This window comes from Aplysia californica, unplaced genomic scaffold, assembly GCF_000002075.1.
Source record: "Aplysia californica isolate F4 #8 unplaced genomic scaffold, AplCal3.0 scaffold00003, whole genome shotgun sequence".
Taxonomy (NCBI): Eukaryota; Metazoa; Mollusca; class Gastropoda; order Aplysiida; family Aplysiidae; genus Aplysia; species Aplysia californica.
In genome coordinates, this window is record NW_004797273.1 from 2346492 (window position 1) to 2363527 (window position 17036).

The 17036-nt window shown below is 39.2% G+C and overlaps 1 protein-coding gene across 2 annotated transcripts in view; it reads left to right on the top strand.

The window, feature by feature from the left end:
- Positions 1–17036, top strand: part of LOC101863308 (transcription elongation factor SPT6) — a 40915-nt gene that overhangs the window by 2172 nt on the left and 21707 nt on the right. The window contains exons 2-13 of one of the 2 annotated variants that reach the window (XM_005089117.3): positions 6204–6402; positions 8218–8426; positions 9431–9436; positions 10865–10940; positions 12124–12252; positions 12701–12785; positions 13105–13204; positions 13584–13670; positions 14094–14180; positions 14610–14711; positions 15216–15332; positions 16348–16437. In XM_005089117.3, the coding sequence (XP_005089174.1) occupies positions 6234–6402; positions 8218–8426; positions 9431–9436; positions 10865–10940; positions 12124–12252; positions 12701–12785; positions 13105–13204; positions 13584–13670; positions 14094–14180; positions 14610–14711; positions 15216–15332; positions 16348–16437 (1257 nt within the window). In that variant the 5' untranslated portion in view covers positions 6204–6233. The remainder of the gene's footprint in view (positions 1–6203; positions 6403–8217; positions 8427–9430; positions 9437–10864; positions 10941–12123; positions 12253–12700; positions 12786–13104; positions 13205–13583; positions 13671–14093; positions 14181–14609; positions 14712–15215; positions 15333–16347; positions 16438–17036) is intronic. The other variant, XM_005089118.3, reaches the window with a different exon arrangement.

Consider the following 17036-nt stretch of genomic DNA (forward strand, 5'->3'; position numbering starts at 1 on the left):
GAACGCGCACCGGGTGAGAATAGCCAAAAGACTCGCCTGCACTATTCTCATCCCGGGTGAGAATAGAGGTGGCCTTTGAACGAGACATATGCCTCTATTACGAACCAACGCAGGCAGTTCTAGAAGGCCACAAACGCACACAAACTCAAGCAGACTGACGCACACACTCTTGACCTGCGTGAATGGGGATCCGACTCGGGACCCAAATTTCACGTAAGATGATGTGCGCGTGCGCTGAGCCAGGGGCTACACTGTCGCGGGACCAGAACGAAGGCGGTGTGCCGAAATAGGCTTCGGACGAAATAAACCTGGCCCCCGCAGGACGAGGGCTAAGGAGCTTGTTAGCTATGACAAATGTTCAAACTTTGATCCTTATCCCAAGAATGATGAATAACGTGGTCTTCATCTTCATTTTTGACAATCAAGTGACTTTTGTAACAGCAAGGCTCTGTGCTGTCTCTGACGACTTTTAGAAATCTATGAAGTTAGGCCTACTCTGTTTACATTTTATTTTGTTCAAATTCCAGTCAGACCTCGTTTGTTTATAAAAGTTGTGTAAGGCCACCCTTATAAGGCTACTTTTTAGTCTTGTTTGAAGTTCTACGGATCAAGATTTGCTCACTTGGCTCTGTCCTTTTGTATGAATGTTAGACTCAGAGGTCCTCTTCTGGTAAATTTTTACTTATGCACCCACACACAGATGCATTGATTTGAGGGCTAAACTGCCATAATTTTTGCTGTAGCACACACACGTATGGCCACTAAAAACCTTTCAACTCAATTGTTTTCAAGTACAGTCAAACCTGTGTAAGACGGCCACCCTTTGTCAAGGAGAAAAGTGGCTGTATAAGGCAGATGGCCATCTTAGGCAGGACTGATCAAGATGAAGAAAACAAACCCTTCCCATCTGAAGTCCCAATCGAAAGTAGCCTTTTGTTCTTGTTTTTGTTGTTGTTGGTTTGTATTTTGTTTGTTATTTTTATTTTGTTGCTGATTTTGCGCAAGAGTGACAATAAAACGAAATGTATCAGACGAGGAAGACTGAGTGCCTTGTTAAAACAATAACATGGGTCACCACCACTCGGAGAACAAGCGACGCTTCTGTCACAAGTTCATGTTGATGTCCATTATTACTTTGTTACAGACTGGGTAAACAGTGACCACTCATCTCACGTGCGGTTTGTGTATGAGTTCTGGGCGGGGCTTATGAGGGATCACACGCTTACTTCATCAGCAGCTAAAAATTGGTACCTATTGGTCAACAGTGGGAGGGGCCTACGCAACGTGTTCGGTTGGAGGGACTACCTAACAACAACGACAAGGGATAAGACTATGATGGCTCGCACACAACGCCAGGGGCCAGTGCATAATTTATGATAAAACGTAAAGAAGTCACCTGAGGTGGCCGTCTAAGACAGCTGTTATTGCTTTGTGTGATAGCGGTTGTGTGTTAAAATAATGGTGGCAGCGGCCGCGTTGGACAGGTGCCCGTTTTACACAGTTAAATTATATAGAAAAAACGCTTGGGGGGGAATTGAAAATGGCCGTTTGCACAGGTGGCCGTCAGGGCAGGTTTGACTGTAAATATCAATCCTAATTGCCAAAACATCAAATTATTGTGAAATGCAGGGGGGCATATCCCCCAAATTCTTTTTAGGTCAAGGGGGCATGCCCCTCTGAACCCCCCATGTTGTTAAATTAAAGTCAAGTATTACTATTTTCAAACACCAATAACTCAATAACTATTGATTTGCGGCAAAAATGAAGGCCGTATATTCGTGTTCAGCATGCGAAATACTACTAGAAAAAAAGTATACGTATGAGACGTGTGCGTAAGAAGTAAACAAAAAAAAAAACCCCACTTCTTAACTCTTTATCTCCGAGGGGCCCGTTTTTGGTACTAGATCTAAAAATGACAAAATGGTCTCTAAATTGGTCATTAATTCAAAACGAGTGAACCTATTTCAATAGTTTTTCATCTAATGAATAATCTCGTAAAAGAGACCTGTTTTCTGCAACTGATGAAAAGTTAGGCCTATTTGATGTCGAAGCCATCATAAAGGAATATGTCCGAGCTGCTGTCAGCGGCTTCCCGGCACAGTGGTTTTGACAGCGAGGAGCGGCTTGCCGGAGATAAAGAGTTAAATAACCTCTAACAGCGTTGATAGAGGCGTTAAACCTATACTATACCATTTCACCATTTTCAAGATACATATTATTGTCAAGTTAAAGGGAAAAGATTTTGGTAGAAATTCTACATTACAAAAGTCAATGATGATCAACTGACAATCTTTCAAATCTTCAACCCTAACCGTTACCCTTTTTAAATGAAAATCCAGAAAATATGAATAAAATGTGTAGATTTGGAAGATTTCCAGTCCACTCTTCTTTTAAAGTATTTATTTCATGGTAGTGTCAATTGCCACCGAGTGACGCGGTGACAATTGAAGCCAGCGTCAATTGCAACCAAGTAATTTGGAACTCTTTTGTGTTTGTGAGTAGATCCAGCCTGTATGTGATCTTCCAACGCATGCCTCCTCTTTGCCCCTGTGTTGTGTGGGGGTAGGGTCTCTTTCTCTCTCCCTAACCCCCGTCCTGCGGATTTATGTTTCCCAATATATAAATAAGAAGCATATTTCTGCTTGAGTTGGTGTGCGTTTGTGGCCTACTTCTAGAATTGCCTGTGTTGGTTCTACACTGAAGCATAGGCTAGCCTACGTCTCATTCAAAACACGCCAAGTTGAAGTCGGTAGTCGGTAGCTCTAGATGTTCGTCCAATGAAATTAGAAAACAAATTGGCCCACTTAGACATGAGGAGCTCAAAAGGATAGCCAGGAAACTTATAAGACTTTCATTTTACTCTAAACAAAATCTTTCAAATAAGCTTGAATTTATGCAAAATGATATTCCCTGATAAAAATAAGTTTATAGATAGTTTTGAATACCGTTGTGCAGGTAAAAAGAAGACGAATTTGAGTGCAAAGCATTCGGAAATTGTCCTATACTATTTTCCTTTCGAACCCCAGAATGTGTGTAACTACTCATTATAATGACTTATCAACTTATGCGAGGGAATTAGATCTAGTTCTAACTTATCTATGTGTTCGTAACACATTATGAATAGAAAGCTAAAGATAAAGCATTGTTTTTATACTTGACACCGCGTCACTCAGTGGCAATTGACTCCAGCTTCTATAAAGTCAATTGACGCTACCTTATTTCATAATGACTGATAATTATTAAAATTTATTTTCGCTCTGCTTTTAGTATTAGGGGCTAAACTGTTGTATTTTTGGCTACAGAACCGACATATTTCCACGTAAACTGTCCCAAATCAATTGCTTAATTTGAGCTGTCGTAAAATTGAATCACTTAACTCTTTGTAAGCGCACCCACTTTTTCCTTTCTCGATACCCTGTGACACACCTTCTTTGCCCTTTTTTACCAGGTCATTATTTTTTCTCGTCAACAGAGCAAAAATCACACCTACACCACTCAAAAATACACTTTCTTTATTTTTCTCTAAAACCAATCAATCATACATTCGCAATTCAAGTCTTTACCTTGATCAAGGCTGCAAGATCACTATAGTTACCCTCAAAAGAAAAATTATTTTGACGAGACTTGGGGGTCAGGTAGATCTACCAACCAATGGTACAGATTCATCATCACTTTCATCTGTACTTTCTCTTTCTAACTCTAAATCTAACTCCTCATCAGTGCCATTATCCATAGACAACTCCAAAGCTTCTTCTGTCCGCATCACGCCACATCGCATGGAGCTCACCATTTTGGATAGAAACTGACATTTCTTGCAAAACAATTAGCCTAATACAAACGCTGTGCAAAGCTATCCTAATTCGAAAGCAAATTGAGGGAGTCTTCCAAATTGTAGGGCTTTGGACCAGCTTTCCAATGATATAGGGGTTGCCACGTTAGACCCCTAGTTTAGTAAATAAGCACGTTTAAAATTTGTCAGAGGAGTATGGAATGACGCGTCTTCAAATTAAACTGTCAAAATTGTTTCACTTAAACTGTTGTATTTGAAGTCCGTATATTACAGAAAATACAGATAAATGTCCACGGAGGACTAACAGCAGTTGTGTTTGAATGGGGAGTGTTGTTACCAGATAAACTACACCCTGAAGAAAATGATCAAATTCTAATGTTATATAATACAGTAGTCTCCGCCTAAGATCCCGGTGCTTGGGAGCAAGGAAATGCGGGATCTTAGGCGAACCGGGATCTTAACCAATGAACCCAGGGAAGAATCTATGGTGACCCATGTTAAGGCTCACAATCGGTAAAATGGTCTCCCTCCACTCTACAATGAACTGACGTGACCGCTTGGTGGGTTTATAACGTATGGCGAGCAAAGAGTGGTTAACCTTGATGACCTATCACGGTGCATAGTGGGATGTGGCGTGCCATTTTCACTTATTATCCTATCATGAGTCTCAAGATCTATGCTTATCCAGTTGCCCCTCCTCTTTACCTGTCAAAAATTTATAGCTTTCCATCTCTGACCGAGTCCCCCCCCCCCCCCCCCTTTCCAAACCACCTTTGTCGTTACACACCATTACGTTGTGAACGCACCAATTAAAATTCAGTCTGTCTCGAAAATTCGGGAGTAGAGACAACTGCTGCAATGGTCAAGGAAGAGTTCACGGTTCAGTGTGATCCTGCCTGGGGCGAACGTGTAGGCCCTACCCACCCAGCGAGTGATGCAAGTTTAGGTGACGAGCTCAGGTGTGAGTGCAATGCGTGGGGAAAACAAACGCGTCGGTCAGTTCACACCCCGCTGTGATCCCGTCTGGGGCAAACATTGTATCGCTTCATCGAGTTTTACAACGTGTATGTGATCACATTCACGATAGTGGTTGATCTTTGACGTGACGGACAGTTTATTGATCTCAACTTTTCACTCTAGGTTGATCGGCTGTCCTACCCGTTTTTTTTTTTAGCAAATTATGATCTGAAATGCGGGATCTTAGCCGAATGAAGACCATCAGAGGGGGATCTAAGGGGTGACTTTTGTATAGTAAAAATTCTGTTTTCCTAAAACAACGGGATCTTAAGCGAACCGGGATCGTAAGCGGTGGGATCTTAGGCGGAGACTACTGTATGTGAATTAAAAGTGAAAAAATCTCTAGGTTTAGGAATCATACGATAGTACAAACGGAATAGAAATTTGTCTTCAAATGAATATGATTTACCCATCTAGGTATTTATGCTATTGTGGGGGTCGAATTTTTAAGTGTATTGTAGTTTTGACATCTTTTTCACTTTAGTCAGCAGTTTTCGCAAAAAAAAAGATATATCAGCAAATTTGCAGGAGAACACCTAGCTCAATCTTCTGTTAAAAACTTGGAGTGAAATCAGGAATACTATATTCAGACTCATGAACAGAAATGAATGATTAAAACATAATGGTTTCATATATACAGTAAAACATGACTATAGCGGCACCCGCTACAATGGGACCTTAACGGAATCCCCCTTTTTTTCTCTGTATAAACTCAAATTACCTGTGCTCGGGTTTAGCGGGGCAAGGAAAGGCCTTAACTCGGATACAGCGGGAGAGGTCAAGCGAGCTGTAGCTGGGGGGAAGGGGGTGGGGGGGGCTGTAGGCGGGATCCAAACTGGCAGTCAGCGGTGTGGCTTTGTTGTTGGCCAGTCCAGTGATGAGTGAAGTGGAGCAGGCGGCAGGGAGAGATAGTGCGAAGGGGCGTGTTGCGTGAGCCACTCCAAAAGTGATGTGCCATAGGCTAGCCTGGATGCTCAATAAGAGCCCTAGGCCTGGGCTTGGACAAAAAGTAAACGAAGAGGAGAGCGTGTAGTGTGTGATTCCTGATTCATTGAATTGCGATAGCTGTTCTACTGTACGCCTACCGGAACGATAGACAGCGCAAGCAACAAGACTGAGGAAAAGGTCGCTTCCAACAAAGACAAAAGGAAATGCTTCTCTCTCGAATGAAAGGCTGAGATAATCAGCGAAACTGACAAGAAAAGGGAGACTAACTTTATTAATTTGGAAGGGAGGTAATCAATTTGATTTTTAGACTTTTTCTGTAATTCCCCTTTGCATTCCTGGGAACTCACTTACAGCAGAATTTTTCTTCTCAAACAAAAGTCCCGCTATAGCCGTGTTCTACTGTAAACAGTTTTTAAAAATGGTTTTTATTTTTCTTTCTCTCCAACAGTGCTCAAAGCAGGTTGACTGGCAAGTCAACATGTCTGATTTTGTGGACAATGAAGCAGAGGAATCTGACTTGTCTTCAGAGGAAGGCGAACTCTCAGATGGAGAACTTCGTCCAGTGAAAAAAGGAAAGAAAGAGAAAGAGAAACCTAAAAAGAAGAAGGCAATACAAATATCTGATGATGAGGAAGAAGAGGATGAAGGTGTGATGGGTATAATATGTCTAAAATCTTCCTATCGATTTTTGCCCGGCTGCTGGTTTCTTTCTCTCTGTGTTCCCCCCTCCCCCCACCCCTACCCATAACACCCTGAAAACTGGCAGTATGCTGTATTTTTTTTGTAAATTCACTGTTTGGATAATTATGTTGAACTAGCAAGGCCCCCTTTTGATGAAAGGAATGATCAGTGCATTAACATCAACTGAAAGTATTTGGCCTACTATATTTACACTCTACTGGAATATCTTGAGATATGCAAAAAATTCAAAGGTCTAGATCTATGCTCTAAAAACAAAATGCGCCTCGCGAAATATCACTTCCGCTGTGAAGGACAGCTACGCAGATTTGTTTCGTTTTCAGTGGAATAGTATTTTAAAGTTGATAAAACATTGATGTCCATGTTCTACCATTCAACCATAGAAAGTATTATCAATTTTTGTATAACAGCATGGGCCGGGAACACAAGACAACAAGATAAAAGAAAAATTAAATCGACTAATACGGAAAGCATGTAAAATTTCAACGTCTTCATTCCCCTACTTGGATGAATTGTACATAACAGCTTGCACTAAGAAAATTAATTCCATCTTTTTAGACAACAAACATCCCTTGTTCCCTCAAATAAAAACATCAGTCAGAAGTAAAAGACCCATGCTTCTGATCTGTAACAAAGAAAGATACAGAAGGTCATTTTTACCATCATCTATCAAAATGCTTCCATCGTAACCATCTATCTTGTTTAGTGTACTTACGACCTTAGAGCATGCATCAAAATAACATTGAGTGTGTATCAAGCTTACGATTATTATTCTTTATATTGCTGCTCATTTATATTATGTATGTGATTGTAAGCCTACTTGTGTGTGCATGTGCGTGCACGTGTGTACGTGTGTGTGTTTGTGTGTGTGTGCACGTGTGTGTGTGTGTGTACTCGTGGTGGAACACCAAACCAATGTGCCAGGATCTGGACAATAAAGATGTATCTTATCTTATCTTATAACCACAAAGGCCAAAGGAGGACGGAAACTTTTTGTCACAAATATATTTTTCTAAATTCCGGAAATGAGTAAATAAAAAATCTGGCTCCGTCATGGGGACCTATCTATCTTTTTGCAGGTACTTGCCAACTTTCAACTCTGTAGCTGTCGTAGTTTTATGGGAAAAGTGACAATTGTGTTTCCAAGTTGCCAAATATATAATAGATGTATAGATTGACTCTCTATTCCGCTTTCTTGGTTGTACACTCCAGAATTTCAAAGGTGTGCGGGGCTAGTGAACGGAAACCTCACTTGTTTACAATGGAGTCTTAGAAGGGGGACTTTCCCAAGATTAGATCTAAATTAACTAATGAAATACTGAAAATTAAACCATAGTGACTTCAGGCTCCTCAGTAAAACTGTGCACTGTTTAAATGATTCTGAACCACCATTGATTTTGTCAAATTCGAAAGTTAAGGGGTTTGAAAGTTTTAGGCGGCCAAAGTGACAGACTTTCACTAATATATATAGAGATATAAAGGGTAATAACATGAGGTTTTCATTCTTTCATTTGTCTTAGCCTAATTTTTGAGCTTGATGGTCTGAATATAGGCATATATGAGACTTGGTTTTTCCTGTAAAAATGAGAGTTGCATCAACAACTTTGTCATAAACAGTGATATGGTACCACTGTTATAAGAATGGGAATTTGATAAATGAGTTGGGTTTTTTTGGTTTTACTATGGCATTAAAAATGTTCCCATTGTAAATAACAAAATCAAGGAGGTTTCTAAGAAAAATTTGTTCTTGGGTTTATATACAGACGAAGCTGCCATTGCTGAAGAAATGAAAGATTTCATCAATGAAGATGTGGAAGAAGACGCGGAGGAAGAAGAGGAAGGAGAAGGGAGTGACCAAGACGAAAAGAAGAGGAAAAAGCATCATCGTTCTGACGACGAGGACGACGACCAGCTGGATGATGAGGACTTTGATTTGATTGACGATAACCTGGGCATCAAAATCAACAGGAAGGTTTGTTGATTATCATAGTTTGAGTTTGTCACCCATAGCTGCTCAGCCTGTTCTGTCCCATTTGTATGACCATCTTGTTGACATGCTCTGATCTGAGCAGAGTTTGATATTTTCAAACCAAAGAGTTCTGAAAGTATTAGTTTTTTGTTTTAGTAGAGGGTTTTACGGCGCTCGCAACTGCATAAGGTCATATGAGCGCCAGAAGATTAGAGGTGTTACAAGAGAGTAACAGACATAAAAAAGAAGAAGAGGAGATAAGGACGATAGATGTTCGATGGAAAGAAGAAGCAAACCACACCAGAGCACCCACCAACCACCCACCCTGAAAGTATGCTGTTTTGTTATTGCTTTATATTCTGTGGTTTATTTCATGAGTTATAAACATAATTTAGGGGGGGGAGAAAACTAAAGTTGGTATATTATTTAGTCTTCTTAGTGCTGAAAAGAGTTTTTTTTTATTTGCATGAAGTGTTTTGTGAGACAATATCAGTTTCATGGGGTTGAGATTTTACACAACAGAGCAAGATTTTTTTATGCCAGTGTGAGTTAGTTTGATTGACATTTTTCATGATGAAGAAGAAAGTCAAAATGTTAACATCTCGATTTTACTTTGGTTCTCTCAAGTATGAAAGAACCAAGCTTTAAATAAAAAGCAAAATTGCTGTTTGTTTTCAATACTCTCCCATTTCCTGTGGTGGCCTGGAAGCCAGATGAAACAGATTTTTTAAAATTACTGTTCGAAGGATACAGGCGTCTTGAATGAAAATATAATTGTTTTTGTTGATTCTGGAGGGGTGGGGTTGAATTCCATGAGTTATGGAGATCGTATTTGGATTTGTTCATTTATGAAAGATTGAGATTGAGACGATACTCATTTGCAACAGAAATGTGTGCTTTTACTATACTATTGAAAGTGTTGGGAGAAAAATAATTTGATAAACCTAATTAACTTCATACATGTTCTGTATATTTCATTTCATTCCCACCATGCTGCATGCAAGCAGATGGCTGTGAGTATTTGGACTGACCTGTCATGCCGTTACTGATTTGGATGTTCCGGTTATTATATTACCCAGTAAAGAAAGTTTACAACAATAATAAGTTCGTCTGGGAGCGTAAGAGATTCTTGAAACTCTTTTTTCAATGGAAAAATTTAACAAGAGATAATCACTTTGTACAGCAGTAATAAGTAAAGCATATCTGTATTGAGTGCCCCATGCATCAAGATTGATTTTGATCACATGCTTTTGGGCTCATAATATGATTTTATATATTTATGCAGCTATATTTTTAGTTTTATGACGTTAGCTTTTGTATACTTGTGCACAATTTTCGATGGAATGTGGGAAGGGAGGGGGGGGGGGGGGAGGCTGTAGGTTTGTGACCTCATCGGTTTACTGTATTAAAAAACCCTTTTTTTTTTTTTTGTTTCATGTGTCCCATTTACCTCTTGTCACTGTGTACTGTTCTACATCTCTGAGGCTGCATATATTATGTCATTTTTTGAGGGTTTTAAAAAAGTATTTATTCTGACCTGAGTTTTCTCAGCTAAAAATAGAAGTTGATTTTAAACGTATTAATTTTTCTGTGGCAGTCAGTTTATATATATGCTCTTCTCTGACATGTTATCGCAAATATGTGTTTTGTGCTCTTATAGAGGACCTTGGTGTGTTGTCTGAGAAAACTAGGTAGTAGAGACAACCTGCACTGTAATAAAGGGAGTGTAAGACTTGCAAAGTTATCTATTAGACGCTTGTCAGAAATCTGTCCCGTTTTGGGGTTTTGAAGGGTGAACACTTTTTTTTTCCAGCAGATTTTCCTTCTTAAAATGGATTTACTGTTCCAAAATCTTAAATATTGAATTATATTTGGATTGAAAGGCTATTTTTTTAATGATATTGAGAGGGTGAGTTTGATATTAATTTCCTTGACTTGCTTGTGTGCGAAGATTTCCTTCCACTTGTAGAAATCATGGTAACAGAGTTGAAGGCATTTTGAGAGTAATAGGTACTCTTAGTACTTGGCTGGTTCGGTGATGGTTTGAAACATGCCTTGACTTTGGTGGGGGGGGGGATAGTATTCTCTGGGGATTTCTTGAGATGCTTTATTTCCTTACATCTGTAGGTTTAATCATCATTGTCCAATATTTTTACGCTGATCTTGTTGATCGTGTAAAGCCCTCATAATAGTAGCCTTGTTTGGTTCCCCTGTGAAAGACTTGTGTGGGAGATGCAAGATCCTTTACTTTGAGTAATACCTTTTGGGTTTAATAGGGTAGTGTGTATGTTTGAGAACTAGAAGACAGATTACAAGACTTGAAGACCGCACCCTGGCCTTGATGCGTGTTGTCCAGGATCAGTTGCCTTTTTGGAGAAGTCGGGTCTTTTGTTTCTTACTTAACTTTTGAGTATGTTTTTGTTGTCCTTTTTTTTCTTCAGCATAAGAGAAAGAGAATCAAGATGATGTCAGACGATGAAGACAGTGACAAGGAAGAGGATGGACAAGCTGATGATGGTAATGCTGTTTGTACCCTTTACAAGTGCATTATTGTGTAATTGTGGTGTTTGGTATACAGTAGTCTCCGCCTAAGATCTCGGTGCTTGGGAGCAAGGAAATGCGGGATCTTAGGCGAACCGGGATCTTAACTGACGAACCCAGGGAAGAATCTATGGTGACCCATGTTAAGGCTCACAATCGGTGAAATGGTCTCCCTCCACTCTACAATGAACTGACCCCCTTGGTGGGTTTGATGGCATAAGGGGAGCAAAGAGTGGTTAACGTTGATGACCTATCACTGTGCATAGTGGCATGAGGCGTGCCATTTTCACTTATTATCCTATCATGAGTCTCAAGATCTACGCTTATCCAGTTGCCCCTCCTCTTTACCTGTCAAAAATGTATAGCTTTCCGTCTCTGACCGAGTCCCCCCCCCCCAAACCGCCTTTGTCGTTACACACCATTACGGTGTGAACGCACCAATTAGCAAATTCGGGAGAAGAGACAACTGCTGCAATGGTCAAGGAAGAGTTCACGGCTCAATGTGATTCGCCTGGAGCGATCGTGTAGGCCCTACCCACCCAGCGAGTGATGCAAGTTTAGGTGGCGAGCTCAGGTGTGGGTGCGGTGCGTCGGGAATACAAACGCGTCGGTCAGTTCACACCCCGGTGTGATCCCGTCTGGGGCAAACATTGTATAGCTTCATCAAGTTTTACAACGTGTATGTGATCACATTCACGATAGTGGCTGATCTTTGACGCGACGGACAGTTTATTGATCTCAACGTTTCACTCTTGGTTGATCGGCTGTGCCCGCCCGAGTTTTTGTTTCGCAAATTATGATCTGAAAAGCGGGATCTTAGCCGAATGTAGACCATCAGACCGGGATCTTAGGGGTGACTTTTGTATAGTAAAAATTCTGTTTTCCTAAAACAACGGGATCTTAAGCGAACCGGGATCGTAAGCGGTGGGATCTTAGGCGGAGACTACTGTATTAAAAACGGTACATTTTCAAATTAAGGATTGTTGAAAACAATGCTTTATTACAACTGTGACCGTAATGAGTATACTGTTCATATCTAGACTGGGTGCAGAAGTTTTATTAAGTATATTTTCTTGGGTTTTTTTTAAAGTGCACACGACTTTGATTTCTTTTACATACATGAAATGAAGATCACTGATTGTTTTTCCCTTTCTCGCAGGCAAACACGCCATAGAAGAACAGTTGTTTGATGAAGATGACGCGGAGGATGGAGAGGGGCCTGCTGCATCAGTGCGGGATGAACAAGAGGTCACGCAACCGCAAGATTTTGACTCGGAGGAGGAATCCGGTGAGCCCATCGAGAGGGGGAAAGTGTTGCATAAATTGTTTCCTCTCTTGAATATGTTTTAAAAGTCATTGTTTTGTCGTTTTCTGAGATTGTGCGCCCTTTTCCTCTTATGTCAGCATTCTCCTCCATAAGATGCTTCACTCTTGTTGCTTGTCTCATTTGTGAGATTGTTCACAGTCGTTTGAACTTGCAGGATATAATGTGAAGTGAAGGGGTTCGTGGTGGTTTGATGGTGAAGGAGTGTGATAAGTGAGATGGTTCGCACTAGTTTTATTTACATGGGTGTATATGTTTTGTTATTGTAAGGGTTGTTTTGGTACTTGCATAAAAAAAAATAAAAGGACTCTTTGTTAAATGTCAGGGTTGTTCTGTTACTTATAGAGAAAAAGGCAAAGACTTTTTGTTAAATTTTCTTGCTTCTCTCTTTTTTTTCCCTTCCTTCTCGAAGATGTGGATGATTTCATCGTGGACGAGGAAGGCAATTCTATCAGTAAAGGCAAGAAGAAGAAGAAGCACAAGATCCACAGCGATGCGTAAGTTCTCATTTTTTTTGCAATGTGTATGAGAGCTTTGTTTTGGCTAGTTGAACCTATAAATGCATGACCTCTTAATAAAAATTTGGCCATAACATACCTTTGGATACCAAATAAAAGGATTCATGGTTAAAAAAATGTATTTCTTGGTTGATACATGGTGCATGTTCAGAAAATGAAAAAATTGTTACTTCTTTTTTCTTTTTCAAATCTTTCGTTTAAGATTCTGTTTTTAGGTTGGTGAGCCTTACTCTGTGCTGAGTGAACTCATACTTCAGTCTGCTTATATCGTGTTGTGAATGATTCCTTATATTGACAGTGCTCTTCAAGAGGCACAGGAAATCTTTGGTGTTGATTTTGACTTTGCTGAATTTGACAAGTATGATGAAGACGAGGAGGACTTTGAGGAAGAAGATGAGGTATGTGAACTGTCTGTTCTCATTGTGTGAAGTGGTTACATCCAGGTTTTCTTTTAAGTATGTTTGATTGTGATGAGTCATATGATAATATAAATAATCGTTGTAAGAGATTTTCAACAAATGTGAATTTTAATTCTTTTCCACACCTTTCACTTCAGTGAATTTTAAAGATTTCGCACATTTTTGCATTATGTGGTCATGGCTATCAGTGTGTTACCTGTCATTGAACTTACATTTATAATCTTTCTTTCATGTGTTAGTTTGCAAAGGAACACATACACACCCAGACTTCTGAGCTCAAGATTCTTCTGCTTTGTTTCTCTTTTAGAGTTCACGGGATTTATTTGTGTCAATTGTTTTTTCATTTTCTTATTCACAGTATGAGGAGGATGAGGAGGGAGAAGATGGCGAGACTCGACGTTCAAAGAAAGGCAAAAAGAAGGCGACAAAGAAAAGCATTTTTGATGTAAGCTTGATTCGTTTTGCTTTCCATTGATAACATGTTTCCATATAGGTCATTTTGTTGTCTTTTATTCATAGTTCATCACCTAAAATAAAAAAGTATTTTCATTGGTGTTTGACAGTAATGTGAGTGATTCTGTTACAGATTACAAATGTCTCCAATTATTAATGGCTAGAATTGTTTCCTCTTTATTTCTGCTCTTTAAAAGAATAACATTAAAGATAATGTTGGAGATGTGTTTAATTTGCAAAGGACATTATCTTTTGAGGACTTTATGTTGACTCGGTGAGTATGTAACGTTTTCTTTATCTATGATTTCTAAAGATTCAGAATTTCCATTTTTATTTATATTTGATTGGTTGATTTATTTGTTGTTGTTACTGTGGAGAGCACATTTATTTTGACTCTACTGTCTTTTATTTAAAGGTTTTTGAGCCCAGCGAGTTGGAGACGGGGCATTTCACAGACGCTGACAATGTTATCCGTTCGGCAGATCTCCCAGAAAGATTTCAGGTTGGTTATGCAGTCTCTTCTCCAAACTAGGTCTTATTCTCCTCTATATCTTCATAATTTTTGCTATTATATAGTGGAGGGGGGGGAAGGGGTTGTTGCTGCTGTTTTTTAGCTACTTAACTTTCTTTCATGTATTTAAAAAAAATGTTTTTGCCAAGTCTGTATGTTCATAAGCTTGATTTGGTATATTGCTGTGTGATCCATAAATACACATTCATTGGAAATTGCTATTATTTTCACCTGATTTATTGAAATCTTATTGGAGGATTTACCACTGGTATGTCCAACTTCTTCTCTTTGTATTTGTTGTTTCTGTCCATCTTGCTCTTTGCCTGTTCTTCTGTCAGTGTGCTTCTCTTTACTCAAAGCTCAGGTATGCCTTTGTACTCTTTCTTTCATCAGTTATTCCTTTCAATTTACAATTTTCAGTTAAGACGTGTTCCTGTGAAGTCAGCTGCTGATGCAGAACTTGAAGAAGAAGCAAAATGGATTTACAAGCAAGCCTTTGCCACACCTTGTATTTCGCAGCAGGTAATGGCCTTCTTGTTCACTTACTGTTTATTTGTGATTACGCTTTGAAAAATTCGTTGGAAGTTTGCTGATGTGTTTAATTAGTAGCTGTAGCTGCAGCTGTTCAGTTTTTATTGTTGCAAACTCCTTTGTCCTGTTATGACTCTGTGTCTTTTCATCTATTTGTCCGGCTATTCTTCCCTAGAATTGATTTTATATTACAAAAGGGTCTTCTAAAAAAACAAAAACAAACAAGAAACAACCAAGTTCTGTGATGCGGTACATTTTATACTCAAAGTGTTCACCCAGCACAGTGTTGCCTTTGGTTGACTAAATGTTAATTTTTTTCCTGTCTTCGGGGATCTTCATGTTAGTTAGCTGCGATCTATCCAAGGCCATTAATACCGTTGTATCATTTGATAAAAATTAGGGTGTTTTTTGTTTGTTTTTTTTGCATAGGTGCTATAAAGTTTGTGTGTCTGTTTATGGGTTTTTATAACACTGTACTGGTCTGTTCCTGTTTAGTCCTACCTGGACATGGACCACATGGGCGCCACCAACAACTTCAGCCGCCGCGCTCCCAACATGATGACCAGCAAGATCAAGCAGGCTCTTGATTTCATGCGCAACCAGGGCTTAGAGGTATTGTTTTAGTAAGGTTTTACGGCACTCGCAACTGCATACGGTCATATGAGCACCAAGAGGTGGATGTCAACAGAAAAGTCCATAAGGGGAATCAGGTTTACTCTGCTCACTTCTCTAGCCTCAACAGCTCAAAGTCTGCTTCGACTATCAAGACACCCCCGAAATAGCAGTTCACAAGAGAGTGACAAACATGCAAGAGAAGTAGAGGAAAATGACAATAGTAAAGATGAGGAAAGAAAAAGTAGCAGTTCCCCCCATGTTGTTCCGGCATTGTATGAGCATGACATTGATAAATCAGCCCATTTACAATTCTACTGTGCATAAGAACATGTTAATATCCCCCCTTTGGGAATGGCCTAAAGACATTTTTTTTCAGTCAATAGCACTGCTCTGGGGGCTTAGAGGTATGGGGACATGCAGTATAGCAAGAGTTAAAGATTGAAGTGTGATTTGACTGACGTATAATGAAAGAAATCTTTACTTAAGTATTCAAATTTTTAATTTTCACATTAAAAAAGATACACTAAATGCTAAATGTAGTGTGCAAACGACCTGTCACTTGAGCAACCTTTGAATGCATGAAACTTAACTATTTTTAGAGTGATGTTCTAATTTTTAAATATTATTTTGAGACTCATTTTTCATGTCACTATTACTGGTCTGCAATGAGTCCAAAACATTCTTTTTTTCCTTTTAAAGTTTATTAACAATCATCTATTTTTAAAATTGATTTTTACTTTTTGGTCAGTACATTAATCTGTGGTGATTCTTTCTTCACAAATTGTTATTTTCAATATATTGACATGGGAAGTGTATGGCACATGCTCAGAAGCCCAGTTTATCAATGCATTGGAAGTTTCTCTGGGAAACTTGATTGTATTCTGTCTTGTGTTAATTGGTAGTTTTGAGTTCCTGATGGTCTTTTGTTGATTTTTACCGTCTCTTTGTCATTGTGAATTTAATTGCTGTTTTATTTTCTTTCTTTATAGCCTGTGATCCCTTTGTTCCACAGGTTCCGTTCATTGCTTTCTACCGTAAAGAATATGTGGAACCAGAGCTGAACATAAATGACTTGTGGAGAGTCTACCATTGGGATGAAAAGGTAGTTTTTGTTGTACATTTTGTTAGCATTGTTGCAGTATGTGTTGATGGAACATCAGGGTTCCACGAAGAACACAACTAGTGAGAAGTTAATGTTTTGGTGTCTAAAAAAAAGGCCAAAAAAGAAAGCCCCAAACCGCACAGAGTTTATCAAGGATTTGTCTTCATCTTGAAGTAGTTCAACTTTAAATGTCCACGACTGCCTTCTTTGTCATTCGTGGTTATCATGGTGATCTCTCAATTTCAGTTTAGACCACTTCCTATACAGCAAAAGGAAACGGCTTCAAGAAGTATTGTATTCTACTCATGGCTTTGGGTCAAATGCGTTATTTCCAAAGGTTTTTGGACACACTGACAAACATTTTCAGTGATTTTCTTTTTATAGTAAGAGAGTATGTGTCAAGTGGACTTGTTAAAAGAATTTATAACAATAGTGACTACAATAATAATAGTTGCATTTATATAGTACTCTTCCATGCTTAACAGCATGCTCTATGCACATTATAAACATTTCTGGCTTGGAGGTAGGAGTAGAATGACAATGTAAGGAATTGTGTAATATCTTTTTCCACGGGGAGTTATTTGAAAGGGCGTTCTATA